Raw genomic sequence first — 25,115 nt, 5'->3', positions numbered from 1 at the left:
AGGAGCAGAGTTAAGGTTTTTGGGGTGTAGGTGACTATGGGCCAAATTCTACTCCCTTTACTCACAGTGAGAAGCATAAGTAATCCAATAGTTTCCAAAGATGGTACTACTCAGCATGAGTACAGGCAGCAGGATCTACCATAAAAGAAATTCTCTTTTCTTATAAGGTTCATGTGCGCACATGAATTCTATGTGAAGATAGTATCAGAGGGGGAGCTGTGTTAGTCTGAATCTGCAAAAGCGGCGAGGAGTCCTGTGGCACCTTATAGACTAACTGAAGTGTAGGAGCATAAGCTTTCATGGGCAAAGTCCCACTTCGTCAGATGCATGTAGTGGAAATTTCCAGAGGAAGCTATAAATACGCAGGCCAGAGTCAGGCTGGAGATGACGAGGTGGATCCAATCAGGGAGAATGAGGCCCACTTCTAGTAGCTGATCTGGAGGTGTGAATACCAAGAGAGGAGAAGCTGTTTTTGTAGTTAGCGAGCCATTCACAGTCTTTGTTTAATCCTGAGTTGATTGTGTCAAACTTGAAGATGAACTGTAGCTCAGCAGAAACAAAATACAGGACTATGTAGCACTTTAAAGACTAACAAGATGGTTTATTAGATTATGAGCTTTCGTGGGCCAGACCCACTTCCTCAGATCAAATAGTGGAAGAAAATAGTCACAACCATATATACCAAAGAATGCAATTATAAAAATGAACACATATGAAAAGGACAAATCACATTTCAGAACAGAAGGGGGACGGGTGGGGGGGAAGGTAAATGTCTGTGAGCTAATGATATTAGAGGTGATAATTGGGGAAGCTATCTTTGTAATGGGTAAGATAACTAGAGTCTTTGTTAAGTCCCTGGCGTAAAGTATCGAATTTTAGCATGAATAACAGTTCAGAGGATGTAGCTCAGCAGTTTCTCTTTGAAGTCTGGTCCTGAAGTTTTTTTTTTGCTGCAGATATGTGGATAGGTAGCAAAAGGGTCTGATTTTGCTCTCATTTACATTGGTAAAAAACAGGAGCAACTTCAGGTACTCAATCAGGTCTCCCTCCTTGACCCATCCACCATCTCCCTGGAGAAAATCACAGCAGCAATGCTTTCTACAATTACGCCTCCTATTTAGAAGATGTAAGTCATCCAATGAAGCAGCAGAAACGATATCATATGATTCATGTGACGGCTCAGCCTGAATAATGAATAATCATGCTAGCCACTTCCACAAAGAATCTGGTAGATGGAAACCATTTGCCCCAAACGACCCAGTGACGCGTTACACATGCAGCCTATGGTCTAAGAAGTCAGATTCATGAACGGTTCCCTGCCCGGAAAAGGGAATAAATGTGCTGTGAATATGATTTGTTCTGAGCAATTCGGTCAGCTCTTGCTGACTGGTTGTCTGCTTTGTAGCAAGGATGAGCGGCTCGTGTGTGACGCTGGCTGAAGTCCTGCAGCTCAAGGGAAGCCCTTTGGAGGAGGAAGAGATATGGTCTCTCTTACTCTTGGCCACCCAACATCTCCGGGACCTGCCCAAAGGTGAGTGGAGAATTATATTTTGGTAGCTCTCCATCTATCTGCCTACACGGGAATGGTTAGCTCAGGGCTACTCAACTTTGGAAGCCCCGGGGTGCCCCAATGATACTCACGGCACATGCGGAGAGCCACAACTTAAGTGTGATTGCATGTCCATGCAAATATATAGGCAAATAATAACGTCTTTCACTCTGATGGGCATGAATACAATGATTAAAGCAAGACTACGCAACACACAGGCCCCATTTAAGTCGGTGCTGCTGATATTAATAAAATGCAACATTTTCCCAATTTCCACCCATCTAACAGCACTTTTAATGAGCAATGACAGTCCAGAAATTTAACTACTAAAACGCATCTCAACAGAAGACCATTGTATTGACTCACCATTGTGGAGCGTGTTCCCAGCAGAGGCCATATTCGAAGGATTCTACTTGCGGGTTGCGGGTTGAGCCCTCCGTAAACCTGAATTGCACCGCAAGCTGCAAACAAATGTTGAGTAGCCCTGGTTCAGATCCTTCTGAAGGACTCTAGATTTACTCAAGGGATTCCCCATGACAGAAAAAAAGATCAGTGATTGGAAAGGCAGGACCCTTCAAAACCAACAGACATTTTAAAATGTGACGACTATCTCTAGGTAGTCTGCTGAGACACCAAGCAAGGAGTTCATTACAGGATAATAGCCTTGATTCCCCCCCCTCCCCGCAAGCCCTACATTGCTGCTCCAAGGTCATGCCCTCTGCCCGGTACCCCACAGATATTCTTTATGATGGTGTTGTCTGTGACAGCAGGGATTGGAAGTTCCTTCCAGGAAGGATAATTGGCTCTGGATACAAGGAAAGCAGTGGAGGTGATATACGTCGATTTTAACAAAGCTTTGGATATGGTCTCCTGCAGTATTGCCAGCAAGTTAAAGAAGTATGACTTGGTTGCATGGACTATAAGATGGATATAGAGCTGGCTAGATCATCGAGCTCAACAGGTAGTGGTCAATGGCTCCATGATCAGGTGGCAGCCAGTATCAAGGGGACGCATTGGGTCATGAGGGGGTGACCTGCACCCTCAGCAAGTTTGCAAACGATAGTAAGCTAGGGGGAGAGGTGGATACGCTGGAGGGCAGGGATCAGGTCCAGAGTGACCTAGACAGATTAGAGGATTGGGCCAAAAGAAATCTGAAGAGGTTCAGCAAGGAGAAATGCAGAGACCTGCCCTTGGGACGGAAGAATCCCAGGCATTGCTACAGGCTGGGGACCGACTGGCTAAGTGGCAGTACTGCAGAAAAGGACTTAGGGATTACAGCTGGATATGAGTCAAGTCCCTTGCTGCCAAGAAGGTTAATGGCATATTGAGCGGCATTGCCAGCAGATCAAGGGAAGTGATATCTCCCCTCTGTTTGGCACTGGTGTGGTCACATCTTGAGGACTGCCTTCAATTTTGCTTTCCCCTCCCCCACTACAGAAAGGATGTGAACATACTGAGAGAATCCATCAGAGGGCAATGAAAATGATTAGGGGACTGGGGCACACGATTTCTGAGGCGAGGCCGAGGGAACTCTGCGGAAGAGAAGGGGAGGGGTTGGGAGGGGTTGAGAGCAGCCTTCAATTCCCTGCAAGAGGATGGAGAGAGGCTGTTGTGAGTGGGGACAGATGGCAGAACAAGGAGCGATGGGCTCAGGTGGCAGCGGGGGGAGGTCCAGGTTGGATAGTAGAAAAACTATTTCCCTAGGAAGGTGGTGAAGCGCTGGGAGGGGTTGCTCAGGGAGAGGGACTCTCTCTCTCTCTCTCTTTTGCAATGTGTATGGGTTGGTTGGAGCCGTTCCAATTTCATACCAGAGCAGGCGGTGCCTCAGGAAAGCTCAGCTTTAACCTCAGAGGGAGCTGTTGGGTGTTCTACAGTTCGGAAAGTCTGGCTAGTTATTTAGCTGCCTAAATAGGGATTTGGGAGCCTGGCTTTCCATTGTGTAGCACTTGTGGATCCTTTGGGCTGCAATATGCTATGCATATAAAGCAGAGAGAAGGTTGAGCCACAAAACCGGAATATGAACACCTCTAGGCTACGTCTACACTGGCATGATTTTCCGGAAATACTTCTAACGGAAAAGTTTTCCGTTAAAAGCATTTTCGGAAAAGTGCGTCTAGATTGGCAGGATGCTTTTCCGCAAAAGCACTTTTTGTGGAAAAGCGTCCGTGCCAATCTAGACGCGCTTTTCCGCTAAAAAGCCCCGATCGTCATTTTCGCGATCGGGGCTTTTTTGCGGAAAACACTACTGAGCTGTCTACACTGGCCCTTTTCCAGAACAGTTTTCCAGAAAAAGACTTTAGCCCGAACGGGAGCAGCATAGTTTTTCCGGAAAAGCACTGATGATTTTACATGAGATCGTCAGTGCTTTTCCGGAAATTCAAGCGGCCAGTGTCGACAGCTGGCAAGTTTTTCCGGAAAAGCAGCTGATTTTCCGGAATAACTTGCCAGTGTAGACACAGCCCTAGAGTAGCAGGGATTTGGCTCCAGGTGTTTGGTTTGACCATTTAACGGGACAGTTGTGAAACTTGGATGCAGATTAAAAACTTCCCAAAAGTTCATATGGGACAGTTTGAATCTGGTGTTTCCATTTGAAAAACACAATAGTATCTGATAGTAATTGGTCAGCAGCTGCCAGGTTACTGTTGTAAGATTCAGGGTTACACGCAGAGCTGGTGACGGTGGACTTGGAGCAACATGGGGCAAAAAGTGGTGCAGAAAATGGCAGAGTTTAGTACCCTGGTGGTGCAATTCAGTGGGCGTTGGGTGCTTGTCTCTCTTAGGGTGTGTCTAGACTACATCCCTCTTTCAAATTAGACACTTTGAAATTGCAAATAAAGCCGGGATTTGAATTTCCCATGCTTCATTTGCATAATCGCATCTTGGCGCTCTTTCAAAAAAGTGCTATTTCGAAGGTGAAACCGCAGTCTAGACATGGTTCTTTCAGAAATAGAAGCCTTTTTTGAAAGATCCTGTAAACATCATCTTGACTGCGGTTTCACTTTCAAAAGAGCGCGTTTTCGAAAGAGCGCCATGACGGGATGATGTAAATGAAGCGTGGGAAATTCAAATCCCGGCTTCATTTGCAATTTCGAAGTGTCTAACTTACATCTCTCTGTCGAAAGAGGGACGTAATCTAGACACAGCCTTTGGCTCCTTTGAAAATGCCGCCCTGAGCGTATGAGGTGTAAAAGTGGCGTACGTGAGAGGAGAATCAGGTCCCTGAGCATCCAAGTGATAGAATCCGCCCTGGCACAAGCAGGCACAATCCCAGTGGACTCAGTTTAGTTCTCCTGGCTAGGCCATGCCACATGAGTTTGACGCGACAGCCTCAGCAGCTCCTGGTCCCAGCAGCGCGACTGGAAGGATATTAACCCTGCTTTCCTTCTGATCCTGTTTTTCAGACCCAGCTATCCACGTGATCTGCCCATGGTCAATGATACTTTCTGCCAGAGGAAGTTTGTCTTTCCAAGACACTGGGGCACCCCCAGAGGCTGCCCCGTTCAGGGCACCAGAACTGCTCCATGGACAGAGTAAAAACAAGCCGGTTGGACTGACAAAGGTGGGAGTTTCGGAGCGGCCGGATGGTGCCTTGGAGTTTGTTAGGCTAAATATCCGGGTCCCAATGTGTCAGTGGCGGGTGATCCCAGCTGGGGGGCAGAGGTACGAGGCCTCGGAGAGGGCGAGAATCCTCTCCTGTCTGCGGATCACTCGCAAACATTCTTGGATGCCTCCTGACTGCCATTTGCCAACCCCTCTGTGAGCGTTTTTGGTACTCCCTCCCTCATGCTGCCATCGCTGTCCTAGGGCAGCACTGTAGTCCTCCACGCTGTCTCTAGGGAGAAGAAGTGATCTCGCCAGCCACAGGCCTGGCTTCCCCTGGGCTCTGCTAGCCCCTCTTTTCCCTCTGCACTTCCTTCCTTGTGCTTTGCAGTCTGACCAGCTAAGTAGGTCCTGAGCACATCAGCCACACTCTGAGTAGGAGCATGAGTCAGCTGCTGACTCGCCATAGTGTCTGACCATCCCCACCATGTGTTTTCCTGCAGAGGAGACAATCTGGCCCATATATTGCTGAAGACATGGCCTTGTAGCTGAAGATCCAGTATATCCCATCTATTCTACCACTCTGCTAGTCAGAGTTGTGTCCCATGGTACACAGACATCTGCTCTATCCAGTCCAGCTTTAAAAGTCCCAGTCAGCGGCGCTTCCATCACTCCTCCCTTGGAGAACGGCCCTCAGCTTCAGAGAGCTCCTTGGCAGATGATTTCTCTGTAATTATGGACCGCTAATTTGTAACTGGTTGGTTGGGGGTTCTTGTCTGGCAGATGCTGGTGTATTCTTTGGGAATGACCCTCTATTGGTCAGCAGACTACCAGGTTCCTCCAGATCAGGTCAGTACGATTAACATCTTTGTTTTCCTTGATTTGCTTACACATTGGCAGTTTGGAAAGTTGGGAGGTAGGAGTCGAACTTTCTCACGTCGAGGTGGAACGCTGGGGGGTTGGCGTTTTGGTTTGGCCCCTGAGAGAGATCAGGACCAGCTGGGAAGCGCAGAGCCAGATCCCAAAAGTTCAGTATTATCCGGATTCAGGATTTGCATTTGAATTGTATAAAGAGTTGGGATCGCCTAGCCCCCCTTCCCAAGGCAGGCCAACGGGAACTTTTTTCAGACCAGAAATAAAAGAAATAGGGATTCATGCCCGGTTTCCAAGAAGAATTAGGTAAACTCACGGAGAATAGATCCATCAACCATTATTAGCCAAGGTGGTCAGAGAAGCAACTACTTGCGTTGGGTGTTCCTAAACCTCTGACTGCCAGAAGCTGGGAGTAGATAAAAGGCGAATAATCACTCGATAATTGCCCTGTTCTGTTATTCCCTCTGAAGCACCTGGCATTGGCCATTGTCAGAAGATAGATACTGAGATAGATGGACCATTGGTCTGACGTATTATGGCCGTTCTTATGCTGAAAAAGTCACAGCTGCATCATTATGGTGGTGTGTTGGTACATCAGACACACACTGTGTGCAAATGAAGATGACTTTTGTTCAAAGCATGGGATGGCTGTGAAGTGACTAACACTATCTTGTTCTGCCCTGGCAAGATTTTTACCACCAGAACTGCCATTAGTGGCTAAACATTTCCTTCTCAGCCAGTTCAGTGTCTCTCTAAAGATTTGCAGGGACACTCTTGTTTCACTAACATTTCCTTCAGGCTGTTATCCATGCATTGGCGATATGGAAGCTGTTTGTATTTCGTCCATCCAGGCTCCTTTCCTAGGCTGTTTTACTTCTCTGTGGTTTCAGTGTAGGACGTCCACAAACTAAAGAACCACATAGAATTAAATGCCGGGTCTCCACAGAAACATAGATTTGAGTAGTTCAGTTCTTCACACTTCTGAAGTCTTCTCTGCATTGGCATGTTTTGTCGCCAAAACCTGATTTTTGGTGACAAAACAGTGAGAGCATTTATACTACTAGGCGACTTTTGTCGGGAAAAACACCCAGTTTTGGCAACAAAAAGCTTCCAGCCCTAAGAGACACTGTTGTCTTTTCCCCTCCCTTTATTGTCAACAAAGAGCCAGTGAATACTCTGCTGTTTGTTTTGTCAAGAGAACTGGCTTCTGCCAGTATCTCACAATGCCTGCCAGAATGGCTCTGCTCAGTGTTTGGTGATCCCTGCTGCCCTGCAGGCCTGTGCCCCTCCCCTTTCAGAGCTCCGGGAAGTGTCTGACAGCTGAGTGAGCTGCTCTGTTTGGGGAACAAACAAAGAACAAATCATTGGCTTGCTCTTGTTCTGCCCTGCTAGGAACATAGCGGGAGGCAGACTGCTACAGCAGGGGGAGGGCTGGAGAGACTGCTATGCTGTTTGACATTCCTCAGCCCGGAGAGCTCCTGGAGCTATGAGGGAATCCCAAAAAGTGCAGGGATCAACTCTGCCTTCTCACATCACCGCTCTGTGGGATGGTTACCCACAATGCTTTGCTCTGTTGATGGGAGATAACAAAATGGCCATGAAATGTCAACAATGGGAAGCAGAAAAATTGATTTGACCGGTTTTCACTTTTGCATGTAGACAGCACTTTTGTCGCCCAATCTTTCCAGTGTAGACAGCCTGAGACGGTGGTGGAGTGCCGTACCGCTTGAGGGTGGTCTCTTAAAAATGGATGATCTGAATTTCAGAGTTGCTGCCAGTAGTCACGTCTCCCCCTAGATCAGTGGTTCTCAACACGTTTCAGTCCACGGACCACCAGGCCAATCAAAAAATTTTCATGGACTTTGGACAATGTTCCTGTGGACCACCGAAAAAGTCACCATAGACCACCAGTTGAGAACCACAGCCCTAGATGCTCGGTTCTGCATCATAATATATGACAGTTACTTTCAGCGCCATTCTCCTTCCCAGGGTGGCTTCATTTCCATGCGAACCTATTAATCTAGAGTAGGACTCTCCAAGGGGTTAAGGAAATGAAGTGAGGCCTCATTGGAACTCAAAGGTGTGTCAGAAAATTCCAGCCCTACTCGATGGAGCATTTTCCAGTGTTTTCGCTAAATGAGAGTGATTATGCACCATTACCTCCCTCTTGTCTCAGTCCTTTCAGCTGAGCGATCAGTTACACGCCCTGCTGCTAACGCTCTGTGAAGATCTGCCCCATAAAAGACTTTCTCCAGAGTCCATTTTGGAAGCGTGTGATATGCACCAGAAGGAATCTTCCTCATCTCCCGCAAGTGTTTACATCCAGAGAATGGTCAAATATGTGCTAGGAAGCATCGCTGAGGTCAGTACCTTTTATTTCCCATCAATGACAGTACCACAATAGTCCTGGTTGGGTTTTGGGGGAGGGAGAGCAGCAGGGAGTATGGACAGTATGGGAAAATATTTTAGAGCAAGACAATCGGTGAACAGTCAGTGACGGCTTGAAACGAGCGGCTTTTGTGCCATGGAAGAAGTTGCATGTACTTTCTTTCAGGGTTTAGGTTGCATTTTTCTATTAGGCTTCTACTTATTCGTTGCACCAGGGAAGCAGGGGTACATTTTTCCAAAAGCACCTGGTAAAAAAAATCAATGGGACTTAGGCTCCTAAGTCACACAGGTAGGCAGTTTTCAAATGTATACCGGGGCCAATAGCATTAAGTTTTAGGAATACAATGTCTTGCCAACAGTGAGTTGAAAACAGTGGAAACAGGCATCATTTATTTAACACTCACATAGACCAAGCGGAGGGCAGGGAGCAATTCCTCCTGAAGGTTTGAAGTCCCCTGATTTGCTGACATTGACGTGCAGTGCAATTGGTTTGCAGGTAGAGCAGGTGGCCGCTGAAGACAGCCAGCTGGACAGAAGCCATGTGATAAGGAAAAGGCTGCACGAGAAAGCGCCTGACAGCTCAGCGTTGCCCTCCCCACTGAATTTTCCTCAAGGTAAAGGCTTCTGGTTTTGACTGTGGCTCTCAGAGGGTCTCCTGGGCCTGGTAAATTGTTTCAAATTATATTGGGCCGATCCAATGGAGAGCTGAAGGTGATATTTACTGCGTTACCTCTGAATGAGCATATGGAGAAAAATCTATGACAACTCAGTAAGACTTCCACTGTGTACAGGCTCCGATCTGAAGGCTCTGCAGCAATGTTAAGTGGTTGGCACGCATAGATTTAGTTCCTAAAAACAGTCTGCAGGAAAGTCACAGTACAAAAAATAATTCTTTTGGTGCTCGGTGTATCCGACTGAACACTGAAAGGAGAAGAATAGTTTTCCCCGAATCTGCGCTCAAGCCATTTCAAGAGCATAGTCAATGTCTTTCCTTCTTGAATAGCCCAGCAAAGGTCAGCATGCAAATACACCTTCCTTACTCTTCCTTTTTGTTTTTAACTTTGAGAGGGGTTTCAAGAAACGAGGCCAAATCCTGCTCACCGGCCCTATGCAGGCAGCCTTACGGTAGCCAACCAAAAAACCCACCTGCGAAATGCAAGCAGGATTCCTCCTTTCGGGTCCCCGTTCAGAACGTGTGCAGCAAGGCAGCGTGACTTCATGGCTCGCTTTAACTGAACGTGAAGATGTTGTTGTCCCTGTGGGTAAAACTCGGCTGCAAGATAAATATGGACTCTGGATTCATGCCCATTCGTTTCCTGTCTTCTTGATAAGAGAATCTTAATGGTCACTGGAAGTTAGTATCAGTTTATTTCTGTCCTGGTTTTGCCCCCAAATCAGCAAGCACGTATGCTGAAACATATAGTATCTCTATTTAGCAAACCTTTGAGCCTGTGCGTCTGTCTCATTGACTTCTATAAGAAACAAGTGCAGGTTTGAAATTGAACCTTTGCTCACTAAATCAGCAGCTTTGTTACTTTAAGCTGGGAAGATCTGGGTGCGTATTTTATTTAGGATGCATTCCATTCTTTAACCTTCACCACCGCAAGTTGTAAGGCCCAGAAAAAAGATGGGGGTCAGATATAATAGAAGCAAAGAGAGGCTGCAACTTCGTCGTGTGTTAGGTCGCCATTCTTGTGGAATTGTGGCAGCTGCATGGTGCCATGGATCTGTGTGTCGACCCTCGATAGGGAGAGCTCCCAAAGGACATGTGGCTAGGGTTGCCAGATTTGCCAGATTTGTGACTAGGGTTGCCAGATGGTTTCAACAAAAATACCGGACACACTTGACATTACATCATAATCTACATTACATCTTATTTAGAAAATACGGGACATTTCTATTTTCTCATTTCTATTTTCTCAATTTGTTTCCTGAACAGAAAGCTCAAATACTGGACTGTTCAGTTCAAAACTGGACACCTGGCAACCCTGCATGTGACCTTGGAGAACACAAGTAGCTTGCCCCTTCGAGACACTTTCCAGTTAAAACGTGATGGAAGTACGCTATAGACTGGACTCATTTTGGTCGGGATCCCTGAAAGGGCTGTGGGGGCTGTTTTCTGTCTGAGCAGGGATCGAAAAAGAACGAGGGCGTGGAAGCAGCTCTGGCAAGGGCTGGTGAAGGCCTTCTCGGTGGAAGTGAAAAGCTCTCAAGACAGTCAAAAGCAAGGAAGTCCAAGCACAGCTAAGCAGGCGCTTAGTGCCTGCAATTTTGGAATCAAAACGGAATTGGGGGATTTACCAGGCTTCTGTTTCCACACACAGGGGCCAGGTTACTGAATTATAGTCGGTCGGCGGAAGATTACAGGCAGCTCTCTGTGGACTATTGTGACTCCAGCAGCATTTCGGAGAGCACATCTTTGATACTGTCAAACAGGGGCCGCCGGAGAGGTAAGGGTTGACTTTAAAACGGCCACGATGGTTTATCCTTGCAGCAGGTCACCTCCAGCCTGACCTCCAGCTTTCCCCTCTGGGCGGCTATCAGAAGAGGTATTGAATGATCAATGCCATGCAAGCAAAGACGCAACCGCAAGTTGGCAGATCCTGAAATTGTAGAGAAACCGCTTTGCTGGCTCTGTTGCAGGGGGTGAGTGGAGTTGTGTGGAGGCAAATGGATATAAAACCAAATGCCCTGGGCAGCTGGGTGTGGGGCTGGTAGAGGCCCCTCCCATGTGGGCTCTGCTGAAACTGAGCTGGATCTCTTGCTTGCTCCGTGCTAAAAGCATGGCACCAAGGCCTGGGAACTCATCAGGGTTCCCCACGCAGATGCTGCAAAGCTCCAGTGTTGTAAGTGCCTGTCCTAGAACATATGCAGGTAACTTGCCCTGGGGGAGTGGGCAGGTACCGACTTGCAAGGCTGCGTTTTCCAAAAGCAGTGTAAACGTGCCTGCTGGGATCCTCATCCGGTGTCCACCCCCACAGCTATGTTGACCTCGATGGGCCTATATTAACTGATCTCAGAGGCGGCGGATCTGGCGTTGGTATTGGGCATGTCTCACGGCCTCTCATTTCTCGTTGCCAGCATCTTTTCCCCCGAGTTCCCCCAAAAGCCTGACTTTGCAATGCTGCCATCTGCTGTTGGAGAAAATGCACCTGGATTTCTTTCTTTTTTGGTAGCTGTCTGTGTGTTTGTTTTCGGCACCTCCCCTGTGTCGTTGCCGTGCACCAGGCTTATGTCTGAACGATTCGTTTTCTTAACATTTTTGCTCCAAATGCCGAGTGTTTAAAACGCTGTGGCCTGGCTTGTGTGAGATTGGCTCAGATGTGCACTGGAAGAGCATCCTCGGCTAATACCCAGGGCTCTGCAATCAGTCACTTGCAGGCCTACCCCCGGGAGGGGTGGGACAAATGCCCCAGGACCCAGCCATTCAAAAAGACCTGGGGCTCTCGGTCACAACTTTTGCTACTGCGGCAGTGGCCGATGTCCTGATCCCTTTAAATCATGGCCCAGAATACTGCCTTGCACGCACTGCCCGACCCTGCCTGGGGGCCCGGGGAGGCTGTCGGGCTGCCGGTCACTTGCCACTATATTTCACATTGGATCCAACGTTAACGACCCGACTGCATGAGGATCTCTGCGGGGTGTTAATCGTATTGTGTAGCATGGGGGAGGCTGCAGGACTGTAATGCAGCAGTGTGGATGTTCAGACCTGGGCTGCTATTTTTAGACCTTCAGCTAAAGGTCTATTTTAGGCCCCCCAAGGCCGAGTCAGATGACCCAAGCATGGCAGGTTGGGGCGGTGGGTTTTTGATGGCAGTGGAGATGTACCCACACAGTTTGTGTCTGGGTCCAGACCCAAAGATCCCCAAAGTTTGTTGCTATTTGGCTTTTTTTTCTCAACATAAATTAAATGTAGATTTCCTAGTTACTGGGAATTTTTAAAAAATGCTTTAGATGGCAGCTGTTTGACTGGAATCCAACGGTATATTTTTGTGTCGCTAGTTAGAGCATAGTACTCCTTTCTGGCTCTGCCCCTCGATTTTACCTCCCTGATAGCTAGAAGGCAACAGATCCCCCCACCCCCCTTCTCTAGCTCATTTCCATTTGCAAATCACTCCCCAATAGACTCTAGTTCCTGCAATTGTTTTAGTTATTCAGAAGTATTCCCCACATTGTTTCTACAAACTAACCTGTGGAATCTTTGCAAACAGCTCGCTTCAGCTGTTCTGTATTGCCGGGCATGATTGGCAACGTACGTTGCATAATACTGTTTTTCTTCATTGAGCGGGCGACAGGAAAATGTTTAAACAGAAGACTAAGGAGTAGCAGTGGAATAATAAATGTTACGGTTTGCACACAGGATCCTGATACTCACATCTAGGGATTCCCACACAAGCAGCCATTTCCCAAAACTCATTCATCTGAACATCCATCAACGGTGAATAACAAATGCTTCAGACATAGCTGAACCAAACAGCCAGTCCCGCTCCGATGGATTATTCACGAACGCTGTTTATCCAGCATTCAGCCAGATATTCTGTCCCCTGAACAAGGATATGTAACCCAGAGGCACTGAGAGCACTGAGAAAGGGACAGCTGCTCTTCAGCTATGAGGCAGTTGGCTCTTCGCTTATGCGGGAGAGGCTCATGCCTTTGGCCCCTCAGGTTGCATGTTCAATCCCCCAACTGAGGACCAGAGTCCCTTGGCTGTATAGATACATGACAGCCAGACCAAATTTGCTCCCTGACATGTTGTCCCAGGATCTAATGCTGTGTGCTGCTCGGGGGAGGTGGAGCTAGGGGGCAAGGAGATCCGGGGGCCCGCAATGGAAATATTGAGGAGGGCAGAGTGATGTTTCCACCCACACGTGGTTTCTTGCTGCATTCTGGGAACCAATGCCTGCGGTAGCTAGGAGGGTGGCAGACGTGGGAGATGTGGGTGGAGCAGTCACCATGGTGCCTTTGATCGGACTGGGCAGCACGTAGGAATCAGGGTGTCTGGCCTGAAGCTGGGAGCAGTTGCCTTAATGGCTGGTAAAAGAGAGAGAGGAACCACCGGGACCCTGGTCCCAGCTTAGCACCAGCTGCCCCATCCCCCTGGGTCTCAGTAGCTTCTCTCTTCGGTCTCCAAGCAGAGGCCCCATCCCTATTGCCCCTTCCCATCCCTCTGCCTCCCTGCTTAAAACAAGCTGTTGATGGGGACTGTGGTGTTCACAGGGAGAGCTCCGCCGGCCCAGCGAGCGTGGGACCCGAGCCAGAGCGGGTCGAGGGCACACGGTAGCTACAAGCTCTTCATTAACAGGTAAGCAGTGAAGTTTTTGTCCTTCAAAGACGGATGCTGTTTATGATGCAAGAGGCACAAGGGATCTGTGAAAACTGCCAGGAGCCACTGGATCAGTTAGCCCCGTGGTAGCCAACACTGTTCCTCTAGAGCCCAAACCTGGAGCCTTGCAATCCTGCCCAGTCCTGCCTCCGAGAAAACGTCTCCTTCCCTGCTAGCTGTGGGGCCGTGCTTCTGTGCGTGGGGTCAGTCTTGACTGAGCCATGGGTGGCCAGCAGCCCGTTGTGAGTGCTCCAGTGCAAACGCCCAGTGCAGACAAGGGACGCTGCGATGTGCACCGTTGCAGCTCCCTCCGGCTTGAAACGGGAGCGTGCTCCACCTCTGCCGATTGTGAGGTGTCCACAGCAGGCTGCTACTGCAGTTGAGACCAATTCCAAGTGTAGACGAGGCCTAAGAATGCATCACAAAGACCAGGCTCCCGAGTTTATGTGCCCCTAGTCCGAGATCCGGACCCAGGAAAGCAGAACTTTCTCAAGAGGAGAAAGTGCAATGGAGTTAATCCAGACCCGTGGTAAATGTGGCATGTAGATTTCTCCATTCACCACATCCTGAGTCAACTGATTGAATTTCCGATTAAGCAACCAAGAGTTAACCGCAGTTATCAGGGCTGGGTCAGATACTCTGTGTTGCCCTGTGCCTACAACCAGAAATCATTGCTGTGCATGCCCCGGGACAGCCATGCTTTTTGTGGGGAATGTGTCTGCTGTATCCACACACGTCATGTGTGTATTTATTGTGTTCTTGTCGAGCATCTCTCCGGGCCCTGCCCACTAAACAATCCCTGCCAGGATGGTCCAAGTCAAAGTGCTGGCTCTTCTATTGTTAACCCAGTCGGCCAGAGAAATTCTTTCTCTTTCTCTGTCCGGAGGTGGAATCACTTCCCAGATTACTATGATCAAAAGGGCCAGGACTGGGATGGGGACTATAGAGGCCTAGGCCTGGGACGGGTGTGTGATCTGTGACTGCAACCCTGAAAACCCACATGTGTGGTTCAGCTTTGCCACAGTGATCTCAGTGAGTAATGAAACGAAGCTGCCCAGGAGTGTGTGCAGCATTGGAGCCTGTTGGTAAAAATGTCGCAGCTTTGAAGTCTGATATCTCACCCTTGGTAGGACTAGACATGGCAGCCTTCTCCCCCGGGCAAGGAGAGATTCCTCTTTTCCCGGTGGAACCCATTGCGCTTGGCATTCGGCTGCACATTCACACTCATGACCCATGCTCCCTCTAATCTCTTCCATCCACGTGAGGAATAAATTTGTATGTGCACCGAGGTGTGTGTGAATGTGCACCACCAATGGAAACAAAAAAAACCCTTTCTGTGGGAGCTCCGTGAATCATCTGGGCGGTATCTGAGTCTCTCCTGAGCAGCTGCACAAACACACAGCTTACAGGGAATGCTGCTCATGACATTTTTATGTCTAGAAAAGTTATTTGAGGTCATTGGCATTAATTTTCCTCTCCCTCTGAGATTGGACTGATGGTAAAAAAGGTACCCACCAGGCAACATGATACAACAAATATTCCCAGGGAAACATTGAATAGCCTTTTGAAATGTCTCTCACACGGATTAGCTGTAAAACACGTGGTATAAACAGACTATGTGACAGTGTGGTGGGTATAGAAGTTTGGAATACCTCTGCCATAACTTGCAGCTTTGCCATTTGTTAATAACACGTCACCCAAATTAACACCAGCAAAACCTTCATGCCTGCAGCTCGCCATCATCCATCCCTGGATATAACGGTGCACATGCATGATATATTCCTGCTAAGCTTACATTTGTTTAGCAGTGTGGACAACATCAATGTGTTAAGGGCTCAGTCTCCAGTATTGGAGTCATTATCGGAACCTCGATTTTCCCCAGCCCTCAGTATCTGTTAATTACATTGAAAATCCCCTTGATCTCTTGAAACCTCAGTTGTTCGATTCAATGTCTCCTACCTTGAAAGTAGCCTATAGAGAACAATGAAGAAACGGAGAATGTTACCTTTTCCCCCAGATGTTTTTTTAACCACCCTGTAGAATTGAATAGGAAATATCATGCTGGCTGTAGAATTCTAGCGGATAATTCAAACAACCCACAGCCACATCAGCTGACGTAAATTGGGCAATAGCTTCATTGATCTCAGGGAAGCCATGCTGGTCTCAGAAGCTGTGGATGTGACCCAGGGAGTGCAGAAAGGAACACATCCTCTGTTTAAACCTTTGAGATTAATTGCTGTAGAACCTTCATGGTTGCATCCATATAACAGGGGGTCAAGTCACGGAGATAATGGAGATTGGCCAGTGTGGTGTAAGGCAGTACCACTCGGAGGCGTTACAATTCTCTGTCCATTGCTCTGAATTTTGCTCGCTCCTTTGAAGAACGGCAAGTGCCGTGGACGAAATCCCGGCTGGGGCTCAGAAGAACAGCCAGCGCAACCGGCCGAAATTAGGCTCTACCTTCTCGGTGCCTGCCAAGGACTCGACATCCGCTGCTGCGTCGCTGCGGGGCTTGTTCCAAAGGAAAGAAAAGGTGACTAGTGAAAAGGAGCGCACGGATTGTGAACTGTAAACCCCGCAGACGCCAGCCCACAGTGGCATGGGGTGATTGGGGAGGCGACCTCCTAGACTGGCCGAGCCCAGAAGGGCACCGCAGATCTGGGCGTGAGAAAGCGTTCAGCCTCCCAGAGACGGTGCCGGGAGCATTGTCTGCACAGGCGTAGGACTGAACCCTAAAACCAACTTTCCCTCGTGGGGTTTGAGCCCGCACCCTGTGGCCAGGAATGAGCATTGAGGGGTGTTCCTGTCAGTCACCTTGGCTGATCCAATGCCCACTGCCATCAATGGGGATCGAAGATCCTTAGAGCAGCCCCGTGTTACTCCCCTTTGACAGTACACGCCCAAGCGGAAGGCAGAGCCTAGATATTTGTGCACCAATAAGATGGGTGAGCTTGGAGCTGTGGGTAGTGCCACCGCTAAGGGGCTGTATAACCTGTGGCTATTGATGTCCTGGCTGTAAAATGGGGGTGGGGGTATTTGCTTAGCACTCTGAGCATAGAAGCCCAGGAATAAATGATCCGCCAGAATTTAGCCCCCCTTTCTCCCTCAGCTGTGGTGGAACGTGCTAGCCCTGCGCTAGGGAGAACCAAGGGGTCAGCCTCCAGGACGGTCAATCTGATCTCCAGTGCCAAATTCACACAGCTGCACAGGCAGGCTCCGAGAGGAGCCGGTGGATATTTCAGTTTGGGGGGGTTTGTTTGCCGCACGCTGCAGCAAGCACGTATCTGTGGAGCCGGGGAACGCGCGTCTCTTGTAGGTCACTTTTCAGGCTCTCTTGTGTCTTCCTCTCGGCTTTCCGCCTGAGCCAGTCCGGCTTGGCTGTGCCTGCGTGGCCGCGTGCGGCGGCTGCTCGCCTCCTCTATCAGTGCTGCTGCGCCTAGAGAATTCAAATTCCCTCCCCTCTCAGGTCTGAGCAGAGGCTGGGCTTTGAAGATCAAGAGCCACCCACATCAGCACTTGGAGCTTGTCGGAGAGAGGAAAATAACAGTTCTGCACGGGAATTTAGATTTTAATCCTGTTACTTTTGGGAGGGAGTCAGATTAATAATGGGAATCCGATAATCTCACGACAGAACACTTTGCAAGAGCAAGGAGAGAAGGCGTGTGGCATGGATGGGCAGGGCGAGCGATGATCTATGCATCGGTCACACTACGATAGCGCCTGGCCTGCCCCGCCACAGGCCAACCCCCATGCACTAGGTGCTGTCCATACACAGAACAAAAAGATGTTCCCTGTCCCAAACAGCTGCCAAAACATCTGTAAACAATAGTGAGGGGAAGACAGACAAGCTATTGTGCTTCTCTTTGACCCCCAGCCCTGGATTCTTTAATAGTGTCAGCACGCTCCAAGGGGTCACTTCTAGGCCCCGGTGCTCCCCATCCCCATTTCCCTGAGAAAGCACAGGAGTGGGGGACCTAAGGCTGCCTAAGCTGATCCTACTCTCTTCCGCCAGGAGCTTCGGTGGCCCCTTATGGCTGCTCGAGAAGCATAAAGGGCAGAGCAGAGTTTTTTCAGCTCAGACAATTGTGAAAGTTGGAAAACTTCCCATTTCTACTGCGGGGTGAAACTGGTGCCTTTTAGCGCAAAACGAGGGTGCAACTTGCCCCCAGCTACAGCCTATAGCCTGGAGGTCGGGGCTTCACCTTCAACGTAGAGGAGCCAGGCTCACGTCCCCGCTTTGCTGGGCGTGTGCAGACAGGTGAGAATATGAATGAATTGTTTTATTCACTTTCTGAATTGCTTTTTCCCAGTTTTCAGGGCCAGAATTTATCATCCTGTCCAGCGAACCACCAGTGACCTTACAACTGCCTGGATCCATCGTGGTAAATATGAATGTTTGGAATTTTGACCTGACGTGGCGACTCGTAAATTAAATCTTCATGCTACCCCGTCAGACCTACATTTCATTCCCAGGCCCGTACACCCGGTGGTGGGAGTCCTGCAGAGGTAGTAAACTGAGACCGAAGCGCAGGTGAGCACTTCACTTGCTACGTCTGGTCCCTGTTGCTGTGGTCAGAGTGAAAATGCTGGTGCCTCATCTATCAAGCCATCATCGGGGAAGGTCAATTGTGACCTCTGTGATTACGCAGCACATCATGCACACGATGCTGCCGACTGCTAAAGCAGTGAGCGCCTGTGGCGTACTTCCTGGACAAAAAACTTCATTACGCTGGAGCGAAGGCTGAGAGTGAATAGAAGGAGTGTTGGGGGAAAAACAAACCCAAGAGGAATAGCAGTGTTAGCACATAAACAAGTAGGCTACGTCTACACTGGCATGATTTTCCGAAAATGCTTTTAACGGAAAAGTTTTCTGTTAAAAGCATTTCTGGAGAAGCGCGTCTAGATTGGCAGGATGCTTTTCCGCAAAAGCACTTTTCGCGGAAAAGCGTCCGTGGCCAATCTAGACGCGGTTTTCTGCAAAAAAGCCCCGATCGCCATTTTCGTGATCGGGGCTTTTTTGCAGAAAACACTACTGTGCTGTCTAGACTGGCCCTCTTGCGCAAAAGTCTTTCGGAAAAAGACTTTTGCCCGAACGGGAGCAGCATAGTATTTCCGCAAGAACACTGACAATCTTACATGAGATCATCCGTGTTCTTGCGGAAATTCAAGTGGCCAGTGTAGACAGCTGGCAAGTTTTTCCGCAAAATCACATGATTTTGCGGAAAAACTTGCCAGTCTAGACACAGCCGTACTGGAACCCAAATACTGAAACCCAGGTTCAACTTGAAAGAACCCCAGAAGCTGTAGAGTCCGGAAATGCTCGGTGGTTTGCAAACGTTTTTGAAAAGTGTGAAACGTTTGTAACATCGCTAGGGAGAAGCAAACCTTGTGACCAATTCCCGTCGGCAGGGCCGTGGGACCAGGAGACCCAGCGACCAGGAGTCCGGCAGGCGTGTCTGCTGGAACATGGGCAGGGCACTCATTCCCAACTCTCCGGCTTGTGCTTTCAGACCAAAAAAGGGAAATCCTACCTCTGTCAAAGGGACCTCAACGTGATTCTGCTGAGCGGGCAGGGCCTCGAGGTGAAATGCGACGTCAAGTCGAAGGCGAGAGATGTCTTCAATACAGTCGTGGCCTATGCAAACCTGGTGGAACATTTCTACTTCGGCCTGGCTTACCTGAAAGGTACGTGGCCGTGTCTAGTGGCTCGTGCTAGTCTGGGCTGGGGAATGTGAGTGGAGCCCTTGGAGATCCTCAGACGGAAGGCGTTTTAGAAGTTCAGTTTCAAATAAGATTAAGCCTCCCTAGCGCAAACTGTGCCCACTGAAGGAGTGAACCAATGCAGCAACACTATCCCAGTGTAGATACGGCCGTGGACACAGACTTATGCTGAGCACGACTTCCAGGCCACATGCCTCCCAAAACTTCTGCGTTCGATGATGAAGTGCAACCTCAGCTGCTCCCCTTAAAGGGGCCGTCCCAGCCCTTTGGAGTGGCTAGTGCCTGCAGAGCACTGGTGGAGAGCAGTCCTTGCACTCAGAACACCAGGGCCGGGGAAGTGTCAACGTCTCTTTATGCCCTTCCCACCTCTTGCACGTGCACATATGACCAGCCCCCTCATATGTCTGGCTAGCTGCACAGGGAGTTAGTTCTCAGGTGGAATAAGCCCCGGATAAGCCATCATGTACGGCAGCTGTGGTCTCTGATTCTCTGAGCCCTTCCTGGTGGTCTGCCGCAGGAAGGGAGGAGGGACAGGGACCTGGACAGGTGAAAAGCAGCAACATACTGCTCTGTTGAATGGCCGCCAGCTGCTTTGCTCCTCACAGGACCTATCCTCATTTCAGGGAAAGAGTTTTTCTTTTTGGACGATGAGACCAAACTCTACAAAGTGGCCCCAGAGGGCTGGAGCGACCAGCCCAAGAAGAAAACCTCCATCATTAACTTCACCCTCTTTCTGAGGATCAAATTCTTCGTCAACCACTTTAACCTCATCCAGTAAGTGCCAAGGTTGTGTCAGCAACCGGCAAGGAAGGTGACATTTAAGATTGGGCTTCGATGCTCGGGTGACCCTCCCGCTCTCTCTTGTTTTGCAGACATGGCCTGACAAGGCATCAGTTTTACCTGCAGCTTCGTAAGGATATCCTGGAGGAGCGGCTGTACTGCAGTGACGAGACCTCCCTGCAGTTGGGTGCTTTAGCTTTACAGGCAGAACTCGGGAATTATGCTCCTGAGGTACGGTAAATACGACACCTCTTTTCCGAGGTGTCCGCCATCAGCTTGTGCAGTGTCCCCCGTTAAGATGCAAATTACAGGGCAACGCACCTTCTGATTGGCTGGCCTTTCTCGGTAGAGTCAGCGAGTCCCAAAGGCTTCACAGTTCAGGTTAAACGAGAAAACCCTAAAGTTTGCCTGAGTGCCCAGAACTCGTGAATTTGCTCGGCTGCAAATCGTGGACAACGGCCCTTCTTGGGAGAGTCCGCTTGCACGGCAAGGGCAGAAATCCCAGGAGCTCTCCAGAGTAATCCCCACCAGGGATGCAATTCAAGCTCGGAGGGGCTCGTAGAGAGAAAAACGAAAAGGGAAGAGAGAGAATTGAACATTTCAGCCCCTTGCAAGGGCTGCCCTCTGGACTGGGTTGGAGAAGAGGTGCAGGTACAGGGAGGTCAGTGTAGCTATTTCTGAACCAGTTACCCAAGCCTTGTGGGTAATAAGTGACGTTGTTTCCAAATACAAAGAGCGGCTGTTTGTGTCCAAGGCCAGATCTCCAGTTGGCGTGGCTCCATCGCCGGAAGTGGAGTCACTTTGATTCACAGCGACTCCGGCCCTTCATCTCATGTAAAAGTAGAGTCCCCATGGTGGGGGCCATGCGCAGTTTGTTGGAACAACTGAGGCCACCCTGAGAACAGAATAGCTGCTGTCTCTGGCCACAGGCAGTTTTACGGGGACACTCCACACTGCGAATATGTACACTGCTTTGCCTCCTGCAATTGCACTGGGGAAAGAAAGCAAAAAGCAGGGCAGGGGACCTCGCTTCCTCTCTCTCCCGGACAGAGCGGGGCTAGTTTCCTGAAAGCATGTGGAAGGGCAGCGGACACAGAACTAGTGGTGCTCCAAGAGCAGTGGGAGCCAGAGAGCCTGGCCTCTCATGGACCCACTAGTACGCAGAGACAGGCGTGCGATGGGAGAGATGCTGCACACTTGGGCAGCGGGTGTGAGAAGCCGGGCTCCCGCTCCCGTGAGGCAGTCTCCTTGCATCTGCCTGCTGTGGTTCTGCACCCCATCCCACCCAGCACACCGCCGGCAGCACAAGCCAGACCGGTGCCCCACGCCGGGTGTCACGTTGCGTGCCGAAGATCACCGCCCCCTCCCTCTACAGCTTTTGCGTGTACTGTATTTTCAGCCCTCTCTACAGCTGCTGGGGGACTAACCCGTTCCTCTCTCGTTTCTCCGTTTCCCTCCCGAAGATACATGGGAAGAACTGTTTTCGCGTGGAAGACTATATTCCTGCCAGCCGGATAGAGAAGATGACCCTGCCGTGCATTCAGCGAGAGCTCGCCAAGCTGCACCGCGTCAACCGCTCCCTCTTTGAAGATGAAGCTGAGCTGGAATTTTTAAGGGTATCCTAAGACACGTCCATCTTTATTTTTCAGTAGAGAGGCCCCGTCCCTTTCTCGTCAGGCCCCGTCCCTTTCTCGTTTCCCTGTCACCTGCCTGCTGTGACATCAGAAAGGGGGCAGGACACATGTGCAAACTGTGTGCCGGCAGTTTAGGGATACTGATCCCTTCGAAGACTTGAGCGTTCGCAAAACATCCGTGGGAAAACCAGGCCAGCCAGAGCTATGGCTAAGCCAATGAGACACCTAACGGTTCAAAAGTTTCCGTGGCCCCATTCGGCCTGAGCAGCAAACCAAAAGTGTGGGGTCTAGTAGCTCGCTCCTGTTACAAGGTGAACATTGGTGACAGGTCTTTCTTTGTGGCCATTTTGTTTCTTTATGAAGGATGTGCAGAGTCCTGGGTCTCTTCTGAACACAGAAGCAATCAAATGGCAGGAAACAACTTCTTTTGCTCAGAGCCCCAGGAGCGTTCATTTCAGCTTGCACCCCTGACCCAAAAACCTCTCCCCAGGTTTCTTCCAGTCCGTGAAGCTGCTCTTCCGGGCTGTCTTTCTCTAGGTTTCTCTTTGCGTGAGGTTTGAGTCCCGGGATCATTTCTGAGCACATTGTAGCAGGGTGTAGAGCTGCTGGGCGGGGGGCTTGTTGAATAGGGGGGTGACTGAGTGCTTCTCTTAGCCCTCTCCAGCCTACGCACTCAGCTCTGGGTAGGGACAATGCTACACCCCACAGCTGCAGTGCTGGCTCCATGACACGCAGCCCTCTTGCCCGGAGTCGAGCCTTGGGCAGGAAGGGCACAGGGCTGAGCAAATCCTCTGCAATTAGGAGGAGATCTGGTGGGAACCAAAATCCCCTCCCGAAAACTGCTCTCAGACTTGGCCCTCTCTTTAAGTACCATTTAGCGAGCCCCAGAGTCGGAGCTTCTAGGTGAGTCAGTAGCACATTTTTTTTAAAAAAAAGAAGCACCACAGGTCCATAGCCCCGTCCCCGAGTGGAATTACTGAAAGCAGAGAGCTGTTTTCCTTGACACTAAGATTTCTAAAGGCTTTTTGCAATGCAGAAAGCAAATCCCTCAAGCACATAACTCCGGGGCTAGCACTACCAGTGTGTTTGCTGCATCTTGTGGTGTTTTGGTTGGATCAGAGGAACAAAGGCCTGGAGGAGAAGCGGGGAAGGAACAGAACCGAATGTTTGTGGAGCAGCATTTACCCCCAGCAGGTTTCTGCTCAGGAGTCTGCACCATATCTAAGGGTGCATCTAGACTACGTTTTTCTTTTGAAAGAAGATATGCACATTTGGCAGTAATTTGCATGCCTTCTTCCAATCGCTTTTTCGAAAGAGGGGTTTTTTTTGAAAAAGCAAGCAGTTTAGACGTGGTTCTTTTGAAAAAACAAACAAACCCTTTTTTCAAAAGAACCTGTAAACCTCAATTTTTGAGGAAGAAGGGTTTTTCCCCTAAAAGAACCGTGTCTAAACTGCTTGCTTTTTCGAAAAAAAACCCTCTTTCAAAAAAGCGATCCGAAGAAGATATGCAAATTACTGACAAATTTGCATATCTTGAAAGAAAAAGGTAGTCTAGATGCACCCTACGTGGCAGGGATGCTGAGCACTTGCATCAACTGTAAGCATCAGAGAGCACTGTATAGGCAACTAACCATCCCTCAGCCTCCCTGTGAGGCAGGAAGGGAAGGGTTATTGCCATTTTACAGATAGGGAAACTGAGGCAGAAAGTAGCATCCCTAGCTGAATGAAAGCTTCCTGAGCTTTCTGAGAATGTGAGCCTTCAGGGGAGCCGCTGCTCCCCATCTCGCTCCCTGTCCTACGCACAGGTCCCCCTTGGCTTTGCTGCTACCTGCTCCCATACCGGCATCGCAGCTCGGGGAGCATGCATTGCACATAGCGCTGAGTAAGTGCACCCCTCTCCCTCTTCACAAAGGTGACTCAGCAACTCCCTGAATACGGGGTGCTGTTCCATCGGGTGTCCCAGGAGAAGAAGGCAGCCGGCGGGGACACTGTCCTAGGGATCTGCGCCAAGGGCATCATCGTGTACGAGATGAAGAACCGCACCCGAATTGCCAGTTTAAGATTTCAGTGGAGAGAAATGGAGAGGATTTCCGCTCACGTGAGTGTGATCCGTTCAAAAAACTAAACTGGGAGCCAGCCGTGGGGTTCTGAGCCGCCCAGTGCCCAGTGATGTTTGGATCGTGAATTCTGACCCACGGAGCTGACTTCCACCCGCTGGCAGAATGTGTAGCATTGGTCTGGGCAACATTTTTGGTGCCAAACCTCTTTTGGACGGAATTGCCGGCTCAACTCGGCCCAAACGGTTCACAAACTTGAGCCGATTTCCGTGAGTTGTTTCAGCTGGGAGGCGGGGACGGGGCTTTTGTGGGAAAATGTCCAGATGTTTTGATTGGGAATTTATACAATCCTAAGGCAGATCGTGGAGAAAAAAAGCCATGTGAAAATGTGTTAGCCCTCCCTCGCCAATGAAACAAATCTCTCATTTCACCCTTTTTTTTTATTTGGTCACCAAACTGAATGACAAGCTAGTCAAATGGCTCTTGCATCGCCATGGGCCGTAGCAGAGGGGTTTTATCATAAGAACATAAGAACATAAGAACGGCCGTACTGGGTCAGACCAAAGGTCCATCTAGCCCAGTATCCTGTCTGCCGACAGTGGCCAGCACCAGGTGCCCCAGAGAGGGTGGACCAAAGACAATGACCAAGCGATTTGTCTCCTGCCATCCCTCTCCAGCCTCTGACAAACAGAGGCCAACGACACCATTTTATCCCCTGGCTAATAGCCTTTTATGGACCTAACCTCCATGAATTTATCCAGCTTCTCTTTAAACTCTGTTATAGTCCTAGCCTTCACAGCCTCCTCTGGCAAGGAGTTCCACAGGTTGACTACACGCTGTGTGAAGAACTTCCTTTTATTAGTTTTAAACCTGCTACCATCATACCAGCTGATAGCCTGCTGCTCTGACCCCTACCTATTCTTCTCTTTTCTCTCCTTTCCTCTTTTTCTGATCCCTCTGCTACTGTACTCGGCTACTGTGGCAACTGGCCCTTCCTCGCGTAGATCTCTTTCTTTGTCCTTCTTCCTCTCTGTATGCTGCTGACCTACGAACAGAGCTGTTCGGACTTAGCCCCCCCCCCCCCCGACTGTGTATTCTGACATTAAAAGTATCAGCCAATTAGCATGTTGCCATCTACTCTTTTCCCTTCCCACCACTAGCCTACTGCTGCAGTCTGATTGGCTACAATGTCCATCATTCTTAGGCAGCATGACCAGATATCCCAATTTTATAGGGGCAATCTTGATATT

At 49.5% G+C, this 25,115-nt stretch overlaps 1 protein-coding gene across 1 annotated transcript in view; it reads left to right on the top strand.

Annotated features, from left to right (window-relative positions):
* The first annotated feature begins 1,372 nt into the window (after positions 1-1,372).
* Positions 1,373-25,115, top strand: part of FRMPD2 (FERM and PDZ domain containing 2) — a 43,355-nt gene continuing 19,612 nt past the window's right edge. The window contains exons 1-14 of the mRNA XM_089780331.1: positions 1,373-1,531; positions 4,951-5,108; positions 5,873-5,938; positions 8,139-8,324; positions 8,847-8,964; positions 10,675-10,800; positions 13,568-13,652; positions 16,056-16,206; positions 17,984-18,055; positions 19,184-19,358; positions 20,018-20,168; positions 20,267-20,405; positions 21,638-21,790; positions 23,721-23,906. Coding sequence (XP_089636457.1) covers positions 1,411-1,531; positions 4,951-5,108; positions 5,873-5,938; positions 8,139-8,324; positions 8,847-8,964; positions 10,675-10,800; positions 13,568-13,652; positions 16,056-16,206; positions 17,984-18,055; positions 19,184-19,358; positions 20,018-20,168; positions 20,267-20,405; positions 21,638-21,790; positions 23,721-23,906 — 1,887 coding nt within the window. The 5' untranslated portion in view covers positions 1,373-1,410. The remainder of the gene's footprint in view (positions 1,532-4,950; positions 5,109-5,872; positions 5,939-8,138; positions 8,325-8,846; positions 8,965-10,674; positions 10,801-13,567; positions 13,653-16,055; positions 16,207-17,983; positions 18,056-19,183; positions 19,359-20,017; positions 20,169-20,266; positions 20,406-21,637; positions 21,791-23,720; positions 23,907-25,115) is intronic.

The sequence above is a fragment of the Pelodiscus sinensis genome, chromosome 8, assembly GCF_052426305.1.
Source record: "Pelodiscus sinensis isolate ZL-2025 chromosome 8, ASM5242630v1, whole genome shotgun sequence".
In the NCBI taxonomy this organism is placed as follows: Eukaryota; Metazoa; Chordata; order Testudines; family Trionychidae; genus Pelodiscus; species Pelodiscus sinensis.
Note: the sequence above shows the minus strand (reverse complement) of the source record. Positions and strands in the feature narration are given on the sequence as shown.